This window comes from Plectropomus leopardus, chromosome 2, assembly GCF_026936395.1.
Source record: "Plectropomus leopardus strain MGB_pleo_1.0 chromosome 2, ASM2693639v1, whole genome shotgun sequence".
Classification (NCBI taxonomy): domain Eukaryota; kingdom Metazoa; phylum Chordata; class Actinopteri; order Perciformes; family Serranidae; genus Plectropomus; species Plectropomus leopardus.
Window position 1 is genome coordinate 5,563,868 of NC_142177.1, and position 24,747 is coordinate 5,588,614.

The 24,747-nt window shown below is 38.7% G+C and overlaps 1 protein-coding gene across 4 annotated transcripts in view; it reads left to right on the forward strand.

Annotated features, from left to right (window-relative positions):
• The first annotated feature begins 859 nt into the window (after positions 1-859).
• Positions 860-24,747, forward strand: part of LOC121952348 (semaphorin-3F-like) — a 94,728-nt gene continuing 70,840 nt past the window's right edge. For all 4 annotated transcript variants that reach the window (XM_042498978.2, XM_088083334.1, XM_042498996.2 and 1 more), the window contains exons 1-2: positions 860-1,299; positions 6,466-6,623. In XM_042498978.2, coding sequence (XP_042354912.1) covers positions 6,506-6,623 — 118 coding nt within the window. In that variant the 5' untranslated portion in view covers positions 860-1,299; positions 6,466-6,505. The remainder of the gene's footprint in view (positions 1,300-6,465; positions 6,624-24,747) is intronic.

A 24,747-nucleotide genomic window follows, 5' to 3' on the forward strand; every position in this document is an offset into this window, starting at 1 on the left:
TTTTTTCACTTTTTCACTTTTAATTTTCTTGTACTTTTTACTTCTTTTTCCCCCCCTTATTTTTGGGTTATTTATTTTTAAGTTGCTCATTGCTTTCTTTCCATGTCTTTGAAAGAGATCAAGCTAATATGCTCAGGTGTCAAAGGGTTAAGTTACACATTATAAACCTGTAAGTGGCACCTTATCACAATTTTTACAACTATTTGCACTTTGTATAACAATAAATGTAATTTCCTACTATTAAAGATTATTCAGTACATAAAAAGATAATGACAGTAATAAAACATAAGTATCTGGAGGAATAGTGTCCAATCCTTCCCTTTCTTTTTTGTCTGGCAGGTTTTTCTTCACAGCTTTATTTAACAGAATATTTACAAAACATGTCAGACAAACAAGAACACAAACATACATGTGAGCAAAAAAAAGAACTGACAGTTGTTCTGTACAGAACATAATAAATAATAACAAATGATCATAATATCAATATATAAACCAACAAAATGGACATGGACAAATAAGATGAATAAATAAATAAAAATAAAAATACTTATCATATCATTCATATTTCGCCAAATTTTAAATCTTTTTTTTTTTTATAAATTAAAGAGAAGAAAGTGTTGAGTTAAAGCAGTCAAAAAAAGATAGAAAGATGGGTGTGAACCTATTTTTATTTTATTTTTTGTGAATAAAGAATTTCCCCATTAACGTTTTAAAAAAAACAACATTACTCAAATTTTGACAGTCTTCAGAGGTGCGGCTGGTGAATGACGTCTCCCCCCGGCCTGCCGGCTGATGGGCGGCTCGGCTCGCCGCTGCCCGCCCTGTGGGTGTGTTTAACGCAAATGGGCCTCCGCATCCACCTGCTCGCGCCCTGCCTCCTCACAGTCAGGAGCACCCAACTTTCCAGAGGAGCTCTCGCTGCGTGCCTGGACCTCTCTACGCCACAGGGACTTTGTTTCCGACTGCTTTTTCCCCCACGAGATGTCGATTGTGGTCGCGCGACGACAATATCTCCTCCTCGCCTCGCGGTCTCGCGCAAGATTTAACTAGAGAAACATTTTTTTAAATTGTCATTTTTTCTTATTGTGCACTGACAACTCCGGGGCCAATAACCGCGCAGTGTGCACAGGTACAGACTCCTGAGCAGGGACCGTCCAGCAGCAGCAGCAGCAGCAGCGGGATTTTATATTCTTATTTATTTCAACTTGGAGGCAAAAGTGAGCGATCTGTTGGAATTGGTTGATTCAATGACTTCCCAGGTTTGATCTGAAGTTATATTCGGAAAGCTGAGACAATAAGGTAAGCCGTATTGGATTGCCATTTATTTTCTGTTGAATCTGCTGTATTATTGATGGTAAAAAGAAAAAGAAAGACAAATAAAAAAGCGTACCTGTGCGGAGATGCGCGCTTTTTTATTTTTATTTCTGAATGTATTATTTGCTCCAGTGAGTGTTTTTTATTTTATTTTAAATAAATGAACAGAAATCATCATTTTAATTCCCGATAAACCACATCCTTAATTCTTACATGAATCATTCTGACTATTTATTGAATTGCTCTTCAGTTTACCGTGCGCTCTAATACCACACCAGACTGTTTACAGTTCTGTCGTCCATGTGTAGCCAAGGCTGCCAGTCTGTTACGCACAGATTTCAGTCTATATCATTCAGTAACACTGAACATTTTTCTGGCATGCATTTGGTGTTCTTCACTGCTGAAGAAATAGTGGTGGCTATAAAAAAAAACCCAATAACTTTGATATTGTTTTTATTGCCATATTTTGAGCATGCACACTGATGTTTCTTAGTTCATTGTCCTCAGAAGAAAGCAGCGGGATTCAGGAGGACGGGTTTGTTGCCACTTACCTGACTTGTGGTTATTAGTGTTTGTCTTTTACTACATATATCAGTTTCAGTAGTTGTGTTACATATGTCCAACATGTGCAGTTAACCCTTTGAGAGCTGAGCAAATTGTTTTGATTTCTTTGGGGAAAAAAACATGGAAAAAAGCAGAGTCCAGCTTGGCAAAAAATGTCCCACAAATTTCAAAGAAATTAGTAAATGGTGACAAAAAATTGACCTGAAAATTATTTTTAAAAAGAGAAATTATATATTATATTTTTAATTAATCAGAATTCACAGTAGAAGTCACAGAAAAAATGAACACATACTGAAAAAACTTTTTCACTTTTTTTTGGTCATTTTCTTTCTTTCTTTTTTTTTTTTTAACTTTTCTTTCCCCCCCTTATTTTTGGGTAATTTTCTTGTGACTGCAAATTTCTTGCAATTTTTTTGGGCCATATCTTGTTAAGTTTTCCATTGCCTTCTCGCCATGTTGTTGAAAGAAATTGAACCAATTTTTTTCAGATTTCAAAGGGTTAGTGGCTGCAGACACAAACGCTGAAGGGAGCAGCAGTGGATATATCTTGTGGAAAGCAGTTTGATGGATTTAAATGATATGTTCCCATAAATACTCCATTTGAACTTAAATATTCATTTTATGACACAAAATGAGTGCAGGAGAGTGGATGTATTTATCATTATAACATAATGTGAGTGGACTTTGTGTCTCCTCTGTGTCATTTGCGAGCAGCACCTTGTTTGATTTCATCTGCTTGTGTGAAGGACTTGGCCTCTGTCTGAGAATAAACAGCTGGATGGTTAACAAATTGTCAGTAAACAGCCGAGGTTTAAACAGCTGGGTTATGCTCATAAATCCACTTCAGCAGACCGGTCGGAGGACTCCTTGGCTCTGCTCATGTCTCCGAAAATGTCTTTGATATGGAGCCCATTTCTAAATGTTGAGTGGAGTCGAGGAGAGGTTTGTGTCCAATCAGTAAGGTCAGGTTTCTGTTTTGGGAGCAGAGTGTGGTGAAAAAAAGTTTCATCCAACCTTATGAAAAGCCAGACAAGTGGCAACATGGTAGAGATGATTAAATGGACTATGATTGGATTTGATGTAGAGGGCAAGAGGTAGCCTGTTAGACAGGTCTTTCTGGTGATTTGTGGCAGATGTGTGGATCATTGTGGTAGCTCCCTGGTGTCTATCAGTCATTAACAGGAGATTTTACTGATGAGCACTACTGCATTGTTTGGAAGACTTGTTAAACTGTTCTAGTTAGCGTTTGAGCCTGTCGTCATTTATAACCCCTTTAGCAAGCCTTTAAGCAAAAAGTTAAAGGAAAACTTCTGTGTTTTTTGACATGGACCCTAGATTCCCATGTTTTTTTGTCTAAGGGATGAATGTAGACAACTATTTTTGGCATTGGTCCAGTATTGAGAGAGTATGCTCCAGCGGCAGTAACAACACAAGGCTGCAATGTAATCACTGTGGGCAATTGAGCACTGCCAACTTATGTCCATAAAATGTACTTTTTTTTGCTAGACTGTCTCAGATTGTCAGTAGAGTTACTCTGATAGTGATATCAGAATCAGAAACACCCCCAATATTTCTTAAAATGTTAGATTGGGTATTGGAGTGTACACAAGATTTTACATTGATCTGATATCACAGAATTTATTGATAATCTTTAAAATAGTTTTGCACATAAATAAAGTGGCAGTTTTAATTCTTCACTGCTTTAAACTGTATTTACACAGAAAGTTGCGTTTTGCAGCTCCGGGCAACTAGTGTTTCTGTGCAGCAAAAACAAAACTGATTTCTGGTATAAAAAAAAAAAAAAAAAAGGGTGACCTTAGCCATAAGCAAAATGTCAAACAGAAAGTTCTACAGCATTCATTTTCTGCATGTATTTGTTCATGTTTTGTAAAGGGTTTCACGTAGTCATGCTGTTCCCCTGTGACCACATTTGACATTCGTACAGACTTGTAAGAAACAACTGTTTTTTTGGGGGGTTTTTTAACACAGTAGTATCGGATTGATATCGGCTCATAAGAAAGTTCAGGAATTGGAATTGGTATCCAGAAGCAAAAACTGAATATTGAAACATAACTTGTTTTAAGTGTCTGACAACATTATGAAAAAGGATCCTATTGAGTAATTAATTAGGGCAGAAAATCGAAGATTCATATCATCAGTCGGAGTGCCTTAGTTGACTGAATCATTAAGTCAAGCAGACTTTTTTTTGCTTGTTTTGTTTTGTGTTGGTCAGTGGGCTGTGCAGGGTACTCCTGGGGATGTTTTGGTCCCCAGATTTTTTTGCGGAGTGAGAGCTCTTGACTTTCACAATACTCTTTGATACAGGGAGCTGAGGAGGGAGGAGAGACCTTCTGTTTAGAAGTGGTGAATTTACAGCTCAGAGCAGCTTAATAATGATAAAGTCTCTGGCTTTTGGTAAATATCTAGTGTCAGCAAAAATGTTGCTGCACATTTATGACTCATGGTTTGCACAGTGAACTTTTGTACTATATGACGTGAGTGCTGCTGTCACATTTAACTTCCTGTGGAGCCCGTTCAAACTTTAAAACTTTGTATGGAAAACAAAAAAAATTCGTCCAATATTTGTGTTGAACTGCCAAATCCAATTCAACTGGCATAATTCTGAGTCAGATACATCTCTCGTGGATATCTGATGTGTTGCACTGTTCAGAGCTCATCACATCGGATTGATGGAGAAGAGAAGCTGCTGCTGAGTTAGTCCCAGCTGAGACCCAGCAGAATGAACTGTGAATTTCACTTTCAATGCACTTAACATTCTGCTACTCTGTCACTGCCCGCAGTGTGCTCTGTACTTACGACAGTGTGGTGTTATAAATAAGTGAATGGTAAATATACTTCAATAGCGCTCCTAATAATAGGTCTAACACCAAGAATCAACAGTCTTTGTGGCCGCAGATTTTTTTTATTGTGGCCAGCCACTAAAAATAAATGAATGTTTGGGAAACCTGGTATGTCAGTGATATCTAAAAGATCTCCTTGAGGGACACACAATAACAAACAGACCAGATCAGTAAAAGGTAAGGAAAAATGTTTTATTGCCTGGTCAGATCTAATCTAATCTAATCTTGAATAATCTGAGCCTGTGAGTGGCAAAAACAAGCACTTTTAATTTGGTTTGGGTGGTATCAAGGTATTATGGTACACTAGGGTATTTCAAAATCCCAATGGTATGTTTTTCAATACAGAAGCAAAAATATGCACGCACATCTAATCCAAACTTTGAGCAGGTGCTGAACCAAAGATGAAATGAAAAGTTGAAAAAGGAAAAAAAAGTCTTGCACACTGTAGGGCTCCAGTTTTCACTAGTTGTCTGCATCAAAGTGACATTTCGAGCACAACTGCTCTTCATCATGTTTTTCAACACCGTCAGAAATACAGGATCTCCTCTTTTTGTTATTCATTGTATGTAGTGCACAGTGCACACCACCAGAGTTTATTCTCCAATCTCTACTGGTGGAACAGACAGCTGTGCTGAAAGACACCATGACACCAAGTGATAGAGGGAGAAGTTACACTGCAATGGCATTGAGAGACTGTGGGAAATAACGGAATCTTTTTTATATCTATCTTGGTGAATTAAGGATATATTGTGACCAAATCGGAGCTGGAGTGGACTTACTAACTAGATTACTAGCGTGAGTAACTGAGACAGATTTGCTGAGTTTTATTTCGTTTCTGTCATGTTGAATGAAGAGTGTGTTTTATGAATCAACGAGCTAATTAAGCCTCGTTAGTGCTGCACACATACCCTGGTGAAATTTCAGAGGGTATGGAGGTATGAAATATTACACACTACCCGAGTCTACTTTTAACAAACATAAATTGATGGTGCACGATTGCCCCAAAGGATTTCATTGCAGCCTGTTTTGCTACTTCTGGCTGCGTTGTTCTCTCTTAATACTGGACCAGGGTCAAATATTGTTGTTTCCTTTAATCACTTTGACACAAAAATATGGGAAAATAGCGTCCACGTTCAAAATGACCAAAGTTTCCCTTTAATATTGTGTTTTAGATTGCACCCATCACAGCCTGTTTTATGTATTTCTTCAGTAAACGTGGGGATGTGGTACAACCTGGCATTAGGTGAAGCTGTAATTACAGAGCAGCGCACATATGAGGTGTCATGACGTAGGAATGTGTTTTGGGTGCGTGGAGAGAAGCAGAAGAAAAGCTTCTCTCACTCGAGTCAGCGGGATCTTTCCATCAGTTTGTCACACGGGCACACACACACACACACACACACACACACACACAAACACACACACACACACACACACACACACAAAACACAAACCTAATTCTTCCCAAATGGAAGTGTGTACACATCTCTAAAGGCTCTGGCTCCTCTCCATCAGGACTAATCAGTTTGGTGACGCTCCCAGAGGTCTGGGTGTCATCCCCACACCTCAGTGCTGCATTGCCAAAACTCAGGGTTGCAGAGCCCCTGGGAGCCATTGATATGACATGTCACATAAATTAATAAAAGATTGTGGCAGATCTTTTTTTGAGCAGTGTAGAGTTGAGAAAGCATCTTTCTTTCTCACGTGTTTGTTTTTGTCCTTGCAGAGATTTTTTTTTGAAAACTGCTGCTGGAGCTTGGTCGACCATGCAGCTGGACGGTCTGTGGACGGTCCACGCCCTCTTGGCACTGTCCGCTTTCGCTCTCGGGAACCCGGTGAGCAATGACCCGATGGCTGCACCCCGAGTCTTCATCTCCTTCAAAGGTAGGAACCTCATCCCCCCTGCATCTCAACTTTTCACTGTTCTGACTCTTCCAGTGCTTTGGTCTGCCATGTCTTTCCTCCTTGTGTGACTTGGCTTGACAGTTGTGTAATCGCAACGATTGTGGCTTTGACAAGTGCTGAGGGGTTTTTGCAGAGGAGGAACTTAGAGCATCACCAGACTGTCATGTTGCACCGCACAGCAGACGGCAAACAAATCATGCTGTTCTGATTGGCTGCCCCCGCCTCAGACCTCCAGGCGTTGTAATAACCACCAGATGCTTCCCCTGGCTTGTTGTGTACAAACAATTAATGCAAACAATGGCTGAACACATGCACATATTGAGTGTATTTTGAAACAACATGCATGATTATTGTGTTAGTTAACAGGGTTTCTTACAGTCACGAAAAAACTGGAAAAGTCATGGAATTTACAAATAGCAGTTTCCAGGCTTGAAAAGCTCTGGAAAACTTAATATAATCTCAAAGTTTTGGAAAAGTCACTGAATTTTTGTCACAAACCTGCATAATAACGCATGAGGTGTGGTGTTCAGTCCATGTTCAAGGACTGTCGGAAATTTGAAAATCCTAGTTCTGTTTTTACGGTGGCAGTGATAAATAATGTCATTTTTGGTGATTTTTAAAGAAAAGTGCCTTCCAAAAAAGTGCCTTCCAACCCTTGGGCCTGAAAGAAAAAAAAGGCAAAATTTAAAAATTTAAGTGTAAAATATGCCAACATTTTTTAAATAAAACATACAACAAAAATTTTCTTTAAAAATCACTGAAGGAAAAAGGAAAAACAGGACACAGTTTTTCAGTGAAGTATGTGGGTTTGAAAGGCACATTTTCTCGAAAAATAAGTAGTAAATTAAATACAAAACAGTCATTTAAAGCTGTATGTCCCACCTCTAAGGCCAAAACTCCCTCCCCAGAGCTTAAAATGTTTTGTTTTTGACATGCCTCCCTCTTTTTGCACCACTCCCTCCCCTCATAAATAATGAACAGTCCCTAAGTTATATTCAGATATTCAGTTCCACTCATTTTCAATCCAGTAGTTTTTTAAATAATATTAAAAAAAGCTATTATCTGTTAAAGAAAAAAGAACCGACAACAAATATCAATAGTCGTTTCAGAGAATGTTTGAGTCTTTAGATTTGCCTAAAAGTCATGGAAATATTTTGGTAAAAAGTTTATGAACCCTGACTTAATCTTCCATCATCTTTACTGTGGAATCCCTAAATTGGAGGCACAAAGAGAATCGGGATAATAAGCAGCGTGTAATAACTCTACGGCCATTATGTGATTATTCCCCTGTGAGGCGGACTTTAGGGGGCCGTGTTTGTGTGTTCCGGCAGCTGTGCAGATTAGGTGGCGGGTTCTTAGGGTTGCAGAGTGAGAGAAAGGGTATTATCAAGAGCAAATTGCCAGGATCAGCCGAGCAGAGCGACGTCCCCGAGGTCTGTCCTGCCCAGAGATCAAGCCTTTGATTAGCATCCAGAGAGAAGCGGAGGGAGTGAGTGGCGGCGGCGGCAGCAGCAGCGCCTCTGTTTGCTTTGCTTTCCATTTCCCAGCGCTCCCCTCTAGTACAAGTTGACTTAATTAAGTGGACTGGCACAGTTCATTGTCGAAGGCGTTTTTCCTGCTTTAATCAAGTAGGATTTACCACATCAGTGCACGCACATCCACAGCTCAGCAGTTTTTTTTTTTTTCATTTTCCAAATATCATTTGCACAAACACTGTGTTGTCTTGAGCGTAAATTGTGTTTTACTCTATAGGATTTTCGGACTCTGCTTTTGTGTAGGCACATCTTTGGATGGCTGAACTCGCCTTAAAATGTATCTGAAAGCAGCCGACGATTCTGCGGCTGACAGGCAAAGTGGAAAAAGGCTCGGCTCTCCCGCTTTACCTGCGTGTGTTTGCCCCTCCAGTCAATATGAATTTCACAGTCTGCTGCTGCTGCCTCTCTCCGAGGAATGCACCCCCTCCTCTCCATTCAATATTATGACTCTCTCTCCCTTAATTGCTTTTTGAGAGGGCCGTGTAAGTCCTTACCTTGGCGAGGCCAGCTGCACTTCCCCTGATGCATCATGATGTGTTAAGTTTTTTGTTTTTTTTGCTTGAGCTGTTTGCCTCTGAGGCAGCAGCTTTAGTGGTACACAGCATCCGATGTGCAGATTTTTAATGTGAGTCTGAGGGAAGGAATGTGTTAATTATCAGTCCCCCCTGTTTATAATTATTGATCATTATTGCAGCATGTCGCAGTGTGAAGAAAAACTTAAATTGCAGTCATAAAGCTGAATGTTTCTCCCAGTGTGGAGCTAACCACATGTTCCAAACTGATTAACTCAGTAGCTGAGGCGCGAGGTTCAGAACCCTGACCTCCATCTGGGAGGCCCTCACGTCCCTATTAAAGCAGGTAGAGTAAATCATGGGGCCTAATTGCTTTGCTTTGGCTTTTATGACAGAAAGAACACCCTCTGTGGAGTCTCAGAGTATCCAGAAGGTAAAAAAAAATGCATCTACTGATACACGTTTCTATCAGATTAGAGTTTGTAGAGTCTCTGAGGGATAAACCTTGGAAGTAGACTTTGTTCGGGCTTATCACGTTTTCTGGGCTCGCGAGCTGAGTGAGCAAAATGTAGAAGTCTGCATCACTTCAAATGAATGTAATCAATGTCAGATGAGAAGTGAGTGTTTGGTAGAATGGCGAGAGGGAGTAAAGGAATCCGCCGTAGATAATCAGTTGACATTTTAAGGTTAGTTGAGACAAGACTGCTGTCGCCAGCAGCTCCCCGAGAGAGGTATCATATCAAATGGTCGAGCGGGGACTGTTGAGAATCTGCGAGTTTCAGCTAACACACACACTCAAAGTGACTTCAACACAAAGTTTATGAATAATGTGGGCTGGTTGTAAAGTGAAGAGTTTAATAGAGACATTGGATTGTATCGTTCACTGTTTGGGGGACACAATCAGAATCTTTTTTTTTTTAAACTGACCAAACCTGATTTCTGTCAAAAACATTAGAAGAAAGCAATGGGTAATGAAAGAAGAATAAATAATATAATAGAAAAAGAATAATTTAAAAATTAACTTTTAATAATAACATATAAAATAAAATAAAAAACTAAAAAGACTAAAAAATATTTTTTTTTAAATTAAATAAATAAAGGTAAAAAATGCCAAGGACCCGTAAAAAGTGCTTAAGAATTGTAACTTGGAACATAATATAATATTAAATATGTGATTATGATCATTACAAACATATTTTTAAAACAATTTTCTAATCTACTAATTTCTTGCAACTTGTGGTTCGATTTTTTATAGATTTTTTTCGCCCATCCCTGGCGGAGAATAGCACTGCTCATTCTGCAGTTACTCTGGTAACGTTGACGGTGGCGTAGTCTTGAAATTGGATTTTGGTCACTTGAAGTTACAACCTTATTTCAACCAAATATCAATGTCTTATGTCGTTGATGGCCAGCTGGGTACATTTTAGAAGCTGAAGCCAGCTCATGCTCGGCAGGTTTGCTTAAAAAAAAGGTCTAAATGGTTAATTGATGATCAAAATGTATTTCTGTCAATGACTCAATTAGCCTAATCAACTGGTTGTTGTTTTAGCATTTTTTTTGCAACACAGCAACATTTTGTAAAGGACCTATTCATTTTGTTGGTGCGATATTTATAATCTTGCACATTTTAAACTTCAGGCAGTTGTGTAAGTTGTGTGGAGCCATGTTGGTGTTTACATAAATGACCTCGGTTCTTCTTTGTGTACAGCAGTAAAGCAATCCTTCTTGATTTAATTCTGTTTAAATGTAGTGCCGCCAAATCAGCCCATATTTTTTTTTCAAGCTGCCCATCACTGAAGTGAAATACTGAATTAACATGTGAAAGGATGGTGTGAGAGCATCGCCTCTCCGTGACACTCGTAAGTCATGCAAGCGCTTTTGTGGCGTAAATCCATTAAAGGTCGCTTGATTTATACGTGCAGTTTTTTAGATTCATGGTTTTTTGTCACACTGTGAGGTACAGAAAACAGTGCAGTTCATGAATGGACAAAGCAGCGCTCTGGAGGGAAGTTTTGCTACGCCTTGTTTTGTAAAGAGTGTAACATTACTGCTGCTGGCCCGCATTCCCTCCATGACATATTTGAGTCCATGCATTAAGAAGATCCCAATCTAAATCCATGCTTATGGCTGCGCTGTTTTATAAACTTCATCCTCATTCACTACAAAACATCATTTAACTACAGTCTGCAGGCAAGTGAAGCAAGGCACTGTTCATGCTTTACACACTGTGAATTTAACAACATGATTTTACTCCATAAAATGTAGGAAACAGATTGCCTTGAAAAGGGTAAGAAGATATAACTTTAAGTTATGTTTACTTTATATCTAATCCTTGAGTTAACTTGAAATTTAGTTGTATTTACAGATTTTTTAAGTTGTTATTTGTATATTTTTATATATATGTATATGTATATTTCTGTATATGTTATTTGTATATTTTGTATATTTTTAAACAAGTTCTAGCAAAACAGAACTTGCAGATATCTGAAGCTAATCACTAGCAAAATCCTTTTTGTCATGACGAAGTTAAGTCAGATTAGCTTTACTGAAGTTGCACTTTGAAAGAACAAGGTAATTTCACATTCTTTTTTTTTTAACAACGTCACAAAATTACTAATAAATACAATAAATACAACAAAATTATATGTAAAATTAACATCTGGCTGTTATTATAATTTAAGATGAACCCTTAGGGATTAGGCATTTTACGTGCTTTTCAGTCTTCGTTTTTGTTGGATAATTTTGACTGTTTTTATGCATATGGCATAAATTTTGGCAAGATTGTGTATTTTTGTTTAGTTTTTGAATTTCCAGCTCAGCTCTCACAATAAGTCTAAAATAAACAGCGTAAACAAAATTGTTACATTCATACTGTTAAGTGCAAAATATGCTCCATTGAAACCCATTCACTCTGCAATTTTTGATCCCACAGCCATCAAAGCATAAAAACATGCATTGTATTATTTCTGGGTGTCATTCTGGACTTTTGCCTTGGAATTTGTCATTTTGACTATTTTCCACTTGATGACTATCATTTTTTTTAATTAATTCATTTTTTTAAACAATGTTTGGCATATGGAGAAAATACATGCTATTTCCACTAGGTGCACAGCAACAATATTGCTGCTAATCATTGACATATCCCAGGCTGTGATCATCCATTTTTTTTAAACTTTGCATGTAGTTTATTGAACATTTTTGTTATTTTTTTAAATTCATATATCTAAAAACATATTGGCATCATGACAATCTGGCATTTAAGGGATAGAAATTCTAAATATTAGATATTATTTTTATGATAAGGACTGATGTTGTTTAAAAAAAATAAACTAGTAGAAAGAAAAAAGTAGAAAATCATATTAATGTATAATATTTTTTATAGCCTGAATTTGAAAAGCGCATTTTGTGTGGAGAGCAGTACGAGTGTGATTAATTGACACTACAAAAAAGATAAATAAATATATATATATATATATATATATATATATATATATATATATATATATATAAAAGTCAGTGTTGCTGCAAATCACTGACATATGCCAGGTGATAATCAAAAAGTAACAATCTACAACTTAGAATTTTGTATTTTTTTTTCCATCTAAAAACATAGTGGCATCATGACAAAAACCTGGCATTTAAAGGGTTTAAATTATGAAAAATAATGAATATTTGATATTATATGATTAGGACTGATGTTGTCTGAAAAAAATAACTTAAATATTTTTAAAACCTTATTTTTTAAAGTGCATTTTGTACACAGAGCGATACAAATGTGTGTGTAATATTAAAGCAGGCTCTAAGGGTTAATAGTTTTATTCACTTACCTTTTTCAAGGCAGTCATTTTCCTAGATGTTTTTAAGTAAGATCAACTTGTTAGATTCAAAGTGCAGAGAGTTATGGAAGCCTGTAGTGACATTTTAAAGATCTTTAAACAAGATTTTTTCAGCCTGCTTAGATAAACTGAGAGCAGGTAAACACTGGTTGAGAATAAACAAAGGCATGGGGTCAAGAATCCCTGCGATTGTAAATTTTCGCTTTGAAAAGCCTCGCAGACGTAATCTACAGCCGAGTGCGGAGCCTCATCTTGCCACATAAAGACCGTGCGAGAAGTAACACCTCTCACCTTCTCTCGCGTGTTGTTAATGAAATTTGAAACGGCTGCTTTGACATCTACAGCAATGGAATTATGGTCTGTCGGTACAAAGGACTTTAAATACCATAACATCATAAGGATTACAGCGCACACACACACACACCCCTGCCTCCACCCTCTGAAGGCCAAACCAACACAAACGACACCAGAATGTGGGTCAGCGCTGCCTCACTGCTGCCGGGGCAGGTGGCAGTAAAAGGAAGCAGCTCTGGCTCCTCATTATTCCACATATTTCTCATCTGCACGGCCTCCTGCGAAGAGGGGCTAACAGCAGGCTCCTATTTTTACTCCTCAGCAAAGTCTTTAGTCTATATCGGGTGTGAGTGTGTGTGTGTGGGTGGCACTATGGAGGGTTAGAAACTCCCCTTTGGGGTTAAACACCAGGCATTCTGGTATGTGTCCGCCGTTGTTATGCAGGAGCTACGACTCTTTGCCTTTTAATGCCCACGAATAACAACAGATGAGGATTAAATGTGAAAATGTGAGCTAGAAAGCAGCTTAAGAGTGTGTGTGTGTATACAGTGAGGCAGTTGCTATCAGTTCATCTCTGAGCTCGCCCTGTCACTTCTATGAGTAAATGTTTAAACTGTTATTGCTGTTGTTCACATAATACATTCCAGTGGTCACTTTCTTCTCTGCGCTCCAGAGGTGCACATTAGCGGTTAGAATAATCTGATGCTGTTATCTGCGCTGGCCTGATTGGCTGTGACTGGATGCAGTTTTGAGGCTGGAGCCGAGTGTTTACTCAATATTGACCGTCTAAATTATGGATGTATTAAGAGAACAGGATACACTGTTAAACACGAGGCCCTGTTCATTCCTATGAGTTACTCATACCCCTTTTCCACCGACATGAACTGATTTCGGCCGGGTTTCAGAACCTTTGTGAAACTGTTTTGAGCATTTGGACCAATAATCATTTGGTTTGGAACCCAAAAAGGTGGTTCCCATCTGGAACCAAAACTAGCCTTGACCTGAAGTGTGAGCCGTGATGATATGAGTGTGTGTGTGTCATATTCCACAGAGAATTCATTAATTGTTACATCATGCAATTTTTTTATATACTGTATATATATCAGAAAATATCAGTAATAACAGAATAAAAGGTTGCAGGTAATCAGTGTAATCTGCAATTTTGCTTGTACTGTTTCCTTCTGTTTTACATAGTTTACGCATCCTCCATTACAATGGCTTGGTCCAAAACTGGTGGCATTGCTAGCAGGTTTTCTAGCCACAATGTAAAATTTACATCAACGCCTGGCGCACTTCCTGGGAGCTTTGGACATGTGCCAAACAAAAAAAAAAACAAAGTAAAAATTCCATACATTTTTAAGGAATCAGAATGGTTTTTTTTAAATAAGTTTGGCTTTAATTGGTTATTTCCTAAAAAGTGGGTTTGACGTCATGATTGACAGCTGTGTGTGGCAATCGTTGTGCTTGGGATCAATGGTGCGTCTTGTGATTGGTCTGACGGGTGAATGGGCCGGAACTCCACCACCACCAAGATCACTACAGGCTTTGTCTCCCAATTATGTCATCAACGCAAAACAGCAGCAGTTGTTTGTGGAATAGTTTGGCTTCATTTTTGTACAGCGGGAGGAAGTGGTGACACGTCGTCCATCTTTATATACAGTCTGGCTTGAATTTAAAACTCTAAAGCGGTTTCTGTGGCACATTTGCATCCAGGCCACTTTTTTGCTGAAATAAATTCTTTGTGACTTGTATATTTGTTCATGGTGATGGTCACTGATCGCTTCCTGTTTAGCCGCTGCCTAATTTGCAGGATACCTCAAGCACATTGGCACACCGTCTCTCTAACAGCAATATTGCAGTATTGTCGAACCACAGACAGAAGCCATGAAACCGCCGCCCCAGTGGTCTGGCACTGCTGCTGATGTCTCTAATTACTGTTTGCGAGGTCTGAGTCCATATATCCCCACAGCAGCGCAGTAATGACTGACAAAGCATTGAAAACCACTATTACTCTGGCCATGTCCCAGACCTCAGCTTCTCTCCACAGCAGCTAAGCCAGGTTATATTTAGTGTAAAACTCTCTTCTCCCTCAGCAGGCACACAGCAGTCATTTGTAGCACCGTGGTTAACCATTGAACACAGTCGGCAGGGTGGTGACGGCGGTTTAAGTGCAAACGCAGCTTGGTTCGGCACAACTTGCACTCTGCTGCGATCCAGCTGTCAGGAGTGTCACTTCATTGTTAGGTCCTGGTTGGCTGGAAGCCATCCCTAACTGTGTGAAACATCTGAAATTCAGTTGAGTGGGTGCAGAGAAGACCGTGCATAGTGAAGCAAAGGAAGGTAGCGGTGTGAGGTCGGGTCTGAGCCCAGTGTTCCAGAAGCAGCGTTAATCCTTCACTGTGGTGCACATGACTTAAGAATCGTGATCCCTTCTTCTTAATGTGTGCTGACGTGTGTGTTTGTAACAGCAGCTCCCAAAACTTATTGGAGTGGAATTTGTGTCACATTTTATCCATAAATCACTGTGATACTAGGCCCATCACAATAATATTGTCATTTTGAGACATTATTTTATGAATAATAATATAATAGCACAATAATGCAAGTACACCCTTTCCAAAGAGCATTCAACTTTTATTTGAACTAGACAATGAAATATGCACAGGAGTAGTCAGCAAAGGTGCCTTTTTTAACTTGTGTGTCCCTTTTTTTTTAACTTATTCTGTGTCCCCTCTCTTAATTTGAATGTTTTTGCAGGTCCCTTAACCCTTTGAAACCTGCCTCGATTTGTTTCAACAACAGTGGAAGAAGGCACATAGCAACAGGAGAAATGACCCAAAAATTAGCAAGAAATCAGTATAAAGTACAAAAAAATTATCTAAAAACTAATTTTAAAAAAAGAATAAAAGAAAAAGAAGGTAAACATCCAAACAAGACTTGCTGAAAAGTGCTTTAAAATGTGTATAATTGTGTAACATAATTTTAAATATGTAATTGAATTAAATTATAATTATAAATATAGTTTCTCCATAGCTTTTTTTTTAATACAAAAAGCTAAATCTACTAATTTCTTGCAATTAGTGGAACATATCTTACCAAGTTGCTCATTGCCTTTTTTCCCCATGTTTTTGAAAGAAATCAGACTGGTAAGCTCAGTGTTCAAAGGGCTAAATACTTGTGAAAGGTGTCTGAAAAGTAGCACAAGTAAAGTTATGTTGCTCGAGGTTTCATAGGGTTAGTACAGTGCAGGCAGAGCTGGTCATGAGTTCTGTTTTGTAGGAGTTTGAATAGTGGGGCGAATAACAATTTGTAGATCCGCCAAAGCTGATCAGTTGGATGTATAAGAGGAGCAGCTGCTGAGGGGAGTGAAAGCACATTTTTAGACTCAGCACAATGAACAGTTGAGTTTCACTTTCACTGTGACTGCTGTTCTGCTGCTCCGTCTGTGCCCAGAGTGCGCTATGCACTCGGAGAGGTGCAAAGAATAACCAAACGCTCCAAACCAAACAGTCTAGCTCCAAAAATATTAAATCAACACGTGGTGTCAGACGTTTTTAATCGTGGTGGGCTGCCACAAATAAATAAATGTGTGGGAAACTCTGCTTATAATGATCAGATAAACCCTGCTGTTTATTCTGGCATCATGTTGGCTAAAATATTGGTGACATTCTAATGAAAACAAACACGCATGTAAACACAACAAGCAATATTGAGGTCAACCATATGATCAAAGTCATGTCCATAAATCATATGATAAGTTAATAACATAATTAATCTACAGGATTATATGGAACAATGGTTCACAAACTTTTAACTTTACTTGTTAAGAAGTGTATTAGTCCAGAAAATAATTTTTAAGGGGATGTTTTTTCAAAGAATTTGATGCTGGTCATGTCATAATTGGAATCTTGCAGACAAAGTCCTGCTGTTGAAGGTCTAGTTTCCATTACGTCACTATAAGTGTATCATTTTTGCAAGTAAGACAGCCGGTGGGGGTTTGTCTGCAAGCTGTGCCTTGCTCATCTCTCTCCTACAAGCATTTTGTGAAATAGACATGCAAAGTATGATTTTGTTTTGACAATTGAAACCTTAAAATGTATTCATCTCCTTGACTACACAAGATTCTGAGCACAAAATTATAAATCTCAAACTGTTATTGTACTCTTCCTTGCATTTCAATCAAAATCACGCAGCAGTTGTGACAAAATGAAATGTAGCAGGATCCTCATCCAAACTCGTGGAATGGATAATTATGTAGTCAGAGGTAATCATTAAACACCTATATTTCCAACAGTCTCAGGTTGACAGGTATCGATTAGCCATCAGCCTGTGACATAAACTATGTCCCCTATTTTGTGGATGACTGATAGGACCGTGATTGCATTTTATTTCCGCACCAATTGGTTCATTGTTGGTTCATATGACGGTGACCCCTTGAGAAGGAAAACAACAGTGCACTTAGTGTTTGGTCACATTTAAAGCACAACACCATAGGAATTCAATACCTTTATGGGGACAGTATTATATATTCCTAACATATATTCCCCTGTTATTTCCAATATGACAATATTCCACAACCGGTAGGAAATTATGAAAACATCCTATTTGATGCAAAGAAGCAAAATGACAAGCGGCTCCAGCTGTTGGTAATAAACAACACATTTGGACTTGTTAATCAGAGTATGCACAGCTGCTTGTAAACGGGAGTGTAAATGGAATATTCTTTTTTATTCTACTTGTAAACAGTTTTGTAGGAGTATTGTCTTTTTTGGAATAAGAGCAAGAAGTAGATTATTCTGTGCATGTAAACATATTCAGTGTGAGTTTCATGCAGTGTTGACATGAATTCCCCATCTATGTTTTTGGTCATCCAGTATAGAGGTCAACCCTCAGAAACCTTAAAAAATTGGCTCGATTTCTTTCAAAAACATGGGAAGTAGGCAATGAGCAACTTAAGAAGAACTGACCCAAAAATAAGCAAGAAATTAGTAAAAAGTACAAGAAAATTACCTGAAAGTTATAACACAAAACAAACAAAATGAACTAACTAAAAAATGAACAAACAAAAACCTTCTATGAAACAAACAAAACAAAACAAAAAAAATGGCAAAGTAAAAACAACAAGGAAGTGACCTTAAAAGATGCTTGAAAAGTATAACTAATTATGATAATTATAAATATATATTCCTCTCCAAACATTTACCTAGATTTAAAATAAATATTTTTCTTAATCTTCTAATTTCTTACAACTTGTAAGACATTTCTTTTACACACAATAATAACTGAAAGCAATGTTATTAATGCATTTGAATGTGGCACAAATGAATTCCCATAAAGCTTTGCAAATTACCTAAACTGTTAAATCTGTCAGCATCAGTATTATAGACGGCAGCACTGCTCCTATTCTCACCCCTCTCTTCGTCAGGTGAATGTGTGGGACAGACGTGTGATATTCCTCCAAAAAAAAGGATGAGTATGTTGGCACCTTTCAGCACATTGCCCCTGAATCCAGCAGTAATCTCGTGTCCGTCTCCGATGGTGCCAGCTTCCCTCTGCAAATAAAATCATGGTCACGGTGTCATCTTATCGCTGTGTCAGCCAGCCATTATCGCTGTCTGAGCCTCCCACCCAGCACCGATAGAATATCTGTTTTATTCTCTCCTTCTCGTGGTTGTTAAACGCTCACAGTCCTTTCTTTATGATGGCCGATGAATCGACTCATTGTATTTAGTGGTATAGAATATAGCCACTTGGCACCTTGCTCTGCTTGATTCTCCTGCCATATGGCTGCAAGGTTGTAAAGTGTATCTGCAGCACGTTGGGTGGTCCTAATGTCTGATAGAAGAGTATCAGTGCTCCTGATTCTCCAACATCGGGCCAAAGGATATATGTGCAGCTGCAGGAATGTTAGCAGGTAACAAGGCTCTGCTGCATCTCCAGGGGATTATTGTGGGCAGGGGAAACTGAAGGTGACAGAGTGGCATCTAAATATAGTCCAACTCATTTCTGAATGCTTGGTTTCCTGCTGCAGTTCTGTCTGACTTCCCTCTCCTACTCGTTTCTCTTCCCCTGGCATGGGAATGGCAGTAAACCCACGGGGCCCGGGGTGTTTGGGATTTCTGGCATGGAAGCCCCGCTCTCTTTTAGCATCTGCAGAAAGAGGGATACGCTGTGTTGAGAGCGTGGTGTTCCCTCTTTGGGCAGGGGTTTCACCTGTGGAACAGCCTCCTGAGTCGGGTTACAGGCTCTGTCAGTGCCTCGCCTCCAGTGAAACCAAGATCGTCTCTCAGAAACACTGAGGACCCAGTGTTGTCTGTCCATCTTGTCTTTCAAAGGCATGTTATTGCATCTGTCACTCCCCCCTTTTCCTCACCACACTAGAAAATAGCAGCCAAATTGTCCAGATACTGTGAATCACTGAGTACATTTACATGATGTTAAAAAAGTTAATGTGGGTTACTGTGAATAAACCTGGACTCAAATTTGATTCCGAAATGTATTACTACACCTGACACACTAGATGCACCTTTTCATATGGGATTTTAATGCTTCTTTTACTTTATATAAATATTTTTGAATAAATTGAAGAAAATAAGTCACCAAGGATACAAAAAAAGTTTCGATAACAGGTTTGTTTAGAGGCTGCTCAAAATGTTCCTACGAACATATAAAATTGAAGCCATAGTAAAAAAAAGAAGGACAAAGAAGAGCAAGTAAAGATGGACAAAACAAATGGTGCAGAAAAATGTAGATGTAAATTTGAAAGTTAAATGCACTTTGCACAAGCGTGTGGTGTTCTTCTGTGGTGTGTCATTGCAAACTTACTCTGCCAACTACTGGCATACTACAGCATTTTCGGTTGTTTTTGCAGATCTGTGTACCCGAGGATTGTTTTCACAATGTTATCATCTAAATGCAGATGTTTTTAAACCCGCAAAGGAAAGACTTTTCTGATTTTAGTATGGCCGTTCACATCTAAACGTGGCCTAAGACAGTACATTGTTATTTCCAATAATCACAAAAAGTGCCGTGTCGGTCACCATGGGAGCCCTGTCAGGTGGGATTAAACTTTATGAAACTCTTCAGAGGTGTGAGGAGAAAACTGTCACTCACCATCTTTTATTATTATACCCCGCCTTTGTTCAGGAAACTGTGAACAGGTAATGTAGCATTCTCAGGCCTGACGTACTGCTCAATCTGAGCCTGTGACTTGGTATCTGGCACACCTGCCAAGCTTCAAGGTTGGTCCCTTTTCTAGGTGGCATAATTAAGACTTCCTGTGGGATTTGGTGTCTTTTCTCACCTGTGAAAACAGGGCATTAGTGGAGACTGGATAAACAGGTTGAGGTCTCAGACTGGCTTTGTCTCTGGACCGCCGAAGGGGCTGAACACTGTATATTCTTAGCGCTAGTGTTTCTCTCGTGGCAGATTAAGGTGTCAGGTAGAATAATGGTCCAGGCGGATTAGACACGTTCGTGGATCCAGCTCAAACCTGCGCTCAAGTTTCATAAAAGGTTTACCCTTGAGAATGTGATCTACCATGATGTCTTCTTGAAAACACAGCAGAAAAGAAGGGAAGGAGTCTGCAGAGAGAAGAATACTTTGAAGATTTGTCTTGACCCCAATCGTCATTTAGCTACTCAAAGTCAGAATGTGTTACCTTAGATCAGCAGACAAGGAAATAGACATTTGGTGCATGAAAATATGTGATATTCAAGTTTTAGTCATCTTATATCTGGGCTTCAGCCACCCATCAGCGTATTCCCTCTAGCCCCTGTCGACTCATCCAGAACAGGCAGAACTACCTTGTCTTCAACCTCTGTAAATCCTCCTGGTATCACCTCCCTCCCCTCCCCTCATCCACTAGCTGTCTGTAGCTTGCTTGTATCATATTCAAAGCCCAGTGCTGGCATACCAGCCTTTGAAGGGATCTGCAACCCCGTACTTCCAGGCCTGTGGCTCCAGCCGCCCCCTCCCTGCTCTGCAATAAGGTTTAAGCTTTGCTGCAAAAAGCCAAGTCATCACTTGTTCACTCTTGTTCTTTCCTTCCGTCTCCCAAATGGTTACTGATCTGAACAGCAGAGTCACTCCCTCTCTGCGGTTGTAGGCTTTTAAATCATCTCCTCAAGAAGTACCTCAAATCACCCTCAAATCTCTGAATCATATTGGCTCTTTTGCTCACACTACTTGGCAACTTTTGTACTCTGTTCTTACATCTCATTTTATTCTTTTATTATCATGCATCACACTTTTTTTTTTTTTATCTAGACTTTTGGTCATAGACGTGCAGAAAATATCAAATCCATGCTCTCCATATGAATGGTTGGCTGTAATTTTATTAATCTTGGGGGGAAAAAAAACACTGCTACCACAGCACCAGGGCATATTATATGACCCTAGTACCAATAAAAAGTGTCACACTGCAGCTGGTCAACCAACACTTACAACTGGCAACTCCCCTAAGCAAATTTCCATTTCCTAGAGTAGTGAAGGATAGACCCAACTTGCTCTAACACCTTACATCGTACCCTGACATTATTATCATAAGTCTAAAGAAATTCCAGTCCTGTTGCCTTAACCTAACCAATCCAACCAACAAAGACAACAAGTACTAGCTAATCATAGGATGAGTAGGGCGAGTAATTTCTTTCCTATTCTAGGAAATGCAAATTTGCTTCCCCTATGGCATTTTGTTGTCCCATGTGGTGTATGGTGCTCTGCTGTACTTTAACTCAAGTTGAGCTGCCACCTTAGCAGAAAAGACGAGTTGCTGCCGAAGCCAGAATGTACAAGCAGGGTGTCAGTGGGGATTTTTTTTTTTCAGATGCAGCATGGCTGGAAATCAGAGAGTGGCATAAAGTGCTGTAGAGCAACTTGTCCATATACACTAGTGGACTCCTAGCTGCCGTTTGTGCTGCGGGAAAATAATAAGGGTGGCTACTTTCAGGCAATATTTGCTCGGTGTTTTGGACTTAAAGTTTTTGCACTATATTGTTTGCCCCTCTGGATGAGCATGTTGACCTTAATGTAAATACAGATCACTAAAGACTGGTGTTAATATACTGTGGCTTTGATTGTACTTAGACGTTTATTGCTCTCATTCGGCTTGGGCGGTATTATGGTATATCAGGATATTTAGAAATCCTGAAGACATGTTTTTCACAAAGGTCAGAAATACAGGAGCTCTTTTATACAACTCAGCTTCCTGATGGAACAGGCAGCCGAGCTGAAAGATACTGTGACATTTAGTGGTGGAAGGAGAAGTTACACGACTGTAAACAGCCGGCGGCCAATGAGAGAGAGACCGTGGGGAATAACAGCATGTTCTTTTACATCTGATGTGGTGAATTAAGGATTTATTATAACCAAACCGGAGCTGATGTTTGCTGGAACAGTCGCCTTACTTACTAGATTACTAGCAAGAGTAACCATGATGGTTTGTGTTTTTTATGATGAGTTAATGATGACCTCGAGTAAGTTGAATTTAAAAGGTATATGGTTGCATTTCTCTGATTAATAAAGAAAATAGGTCTGAGAATATTACACACTTATAACATCGTATACTATATACCCTGGTGAAATTTGAGGAAGGTAGGAAGGTATGAAGGTATAAAATATTACATGGCCCCCCAAGCCTAGCTGTCATTAATGTATAAGCCTGTCTTATATGGAAGGTGTACTTCTAAGCCAATAGGAGTGCGAGTGAGGTTTTGCGTGTAGATCCCTGAAGACATTAAGTGTATGAGAGTTTTTCAGAAAGGTCAAGTGGGAGGGCATGACCCTGACTGAAGAAGTCAAGGCCACTGACCCCCCCTCCGATCTACAACCTCGACATAATTTCTCACCCTCTGTCAGTGAGGGATTAAGTTTCAGATGTGTCTCGCTGCCTCAGTGACTTGGGCCCACTAATGTGACCTCTCTTCTCTGAGGTCTACAGTAAATACACCATGACTGACACGGTTCACTGTACTACGACCTGAATGAGGCTGAAAAGCTGTTGCATTTTAATACTACAGCTAAACGTTGTGCAGGAAAATCTGTTTGTTTTGTACTTCTGGCAGAAATTTTGCACATATTCATAAACTGTACATTAGTGGCTGCAAAATGAAGTCACATTTGTTCATATAAGGAATAAACAGCACATGATGTTTGTATACAGTTGGACAATAGTGCAATGGTGCAGAGTGCAAATGGTGTTGGAGTTATCATAGAATAACTAATGTGACAGATTGCTTATATGCAGGGGTTAGCTGGATATGTCAGTATATCTACTATATACAGCATGCTTGGATAATGTTTGAGAAGTCGGAAAAAGTTCCCAAGGTGTAAAGGGTGTGCAGTGGTGGATCTTGACCACTCCCTTAATCAGGAGGTGTGTTATGCTGCATTCATGTGATGTTGGAAGGTTGTAGTTTCCAAGTTGGGAAGTCATTCTTCTGACTTTGTTGTGTTCATGTGCTTTGAGGTCATAAAGTGTGAACAACATGGAAGCTACAAAAAAGATGGGTTGCATTTTAATGCTGTGGTTAAATAAGTTGTTGATAGCTGTTTCCAGTTTATTTATATTTTTATGTATTATTATTATTATTATTATAACTTTTTTCTTTATACCTATATATATTTTTACATTTCATCCAGGTCACTTTACATGGACAGCAGTTAACATTAATGTCATATTACACTTATTAGTTATTAACAATTTTTTTTTTTAAAGTTTCTTACCATTGACCAAACATTGACTTTTGCCCACCATGTTTATGCATTTATGCTGTAGGCTTGTAGGTTAGTAGACTCACCTGGTATGCTTCATAGTTAAAGGTTTGCTTGCTTGCTACAGCTAATGGATGCATATACTAAAATGTGCAGCTACCTAAAGTAAATGAGCGCTACTAGGGATAAAATATCAAAATATATAATTTTTTTTTTTACCATTAATTGTTTATACTTTTCATGTGTGTAACATGTGAGTTACATTATATCAGAAGAAGGTGGAGGGCTTTAAAAGAAAAAACATAATCTTTTCGATCAGCTGCTGTGTTACAAGATTTTTAGGGAAGGTTGTCATTCAATAAAATAGCTAAGAAGCTATTTACGGTTCCCTGGCACTTAATCTTTGTCTCATATTATAATCTTGAAAAGGTTGCCAAAATACTGATTACAAAAGTTATTCAAACATGATGTAATGCCAATGATGGTGAAGTCATTTGCTGACATGTGGATTAAGAAAGTATCAAAACAGCTGAGCATGTTGAAAACACAGCTTTGAATGAGTAGTGCACAAGAATAGAATCTATGCATCTGCAACACGCTCTGCACATGTGTGTCTGGTGAATCAGTGGTTCATCTGGGCAGTTTGCTGCATCACTTATGTTGTGAAACCTGGGAAGATTGGCATAATTTCTTTCAAAAACATAAAAAGAAGGCAATGAACAACTTTCAAAGAAATTACCCTAAAATAAACTAGAAATGTAGAAAAGTATTCCTATTTCTGTAACATAAATTGAAATAAAGAGAAATTTTCTAGCTAGAAAAATTTTCTCTAGCTTTTTAAAAATAAGTTTCTAAATCTACTTATTTTTTGCAATTTGTGGGACATTTCGTTGCAGGTTGCTCATTGCCTTTATTCCATTTTTTTAAAAGAATTTAAACCAATTTGCTCAGGTTTCAAAGATTTAAATACTTGTGATAGGCATCTAAAATAGCAGAAGAAAAGTGATATCGATCCAGGTTTCATAGCCAGACCTGGTTTAGTTTAACTTGATATTACAAGTTAAGAAAATTGGAAAGTATTTAACACGGACCCAGTGCAGCATTATGACCTTTTCTTCTCCTTTATCTTCCATATATACATAGTTGATATAAAGCCATAAACATATGGTTTTAGTAGAAAGTCAGTGTGAAAGTAGTTTTCAATTAAAATTGTAAG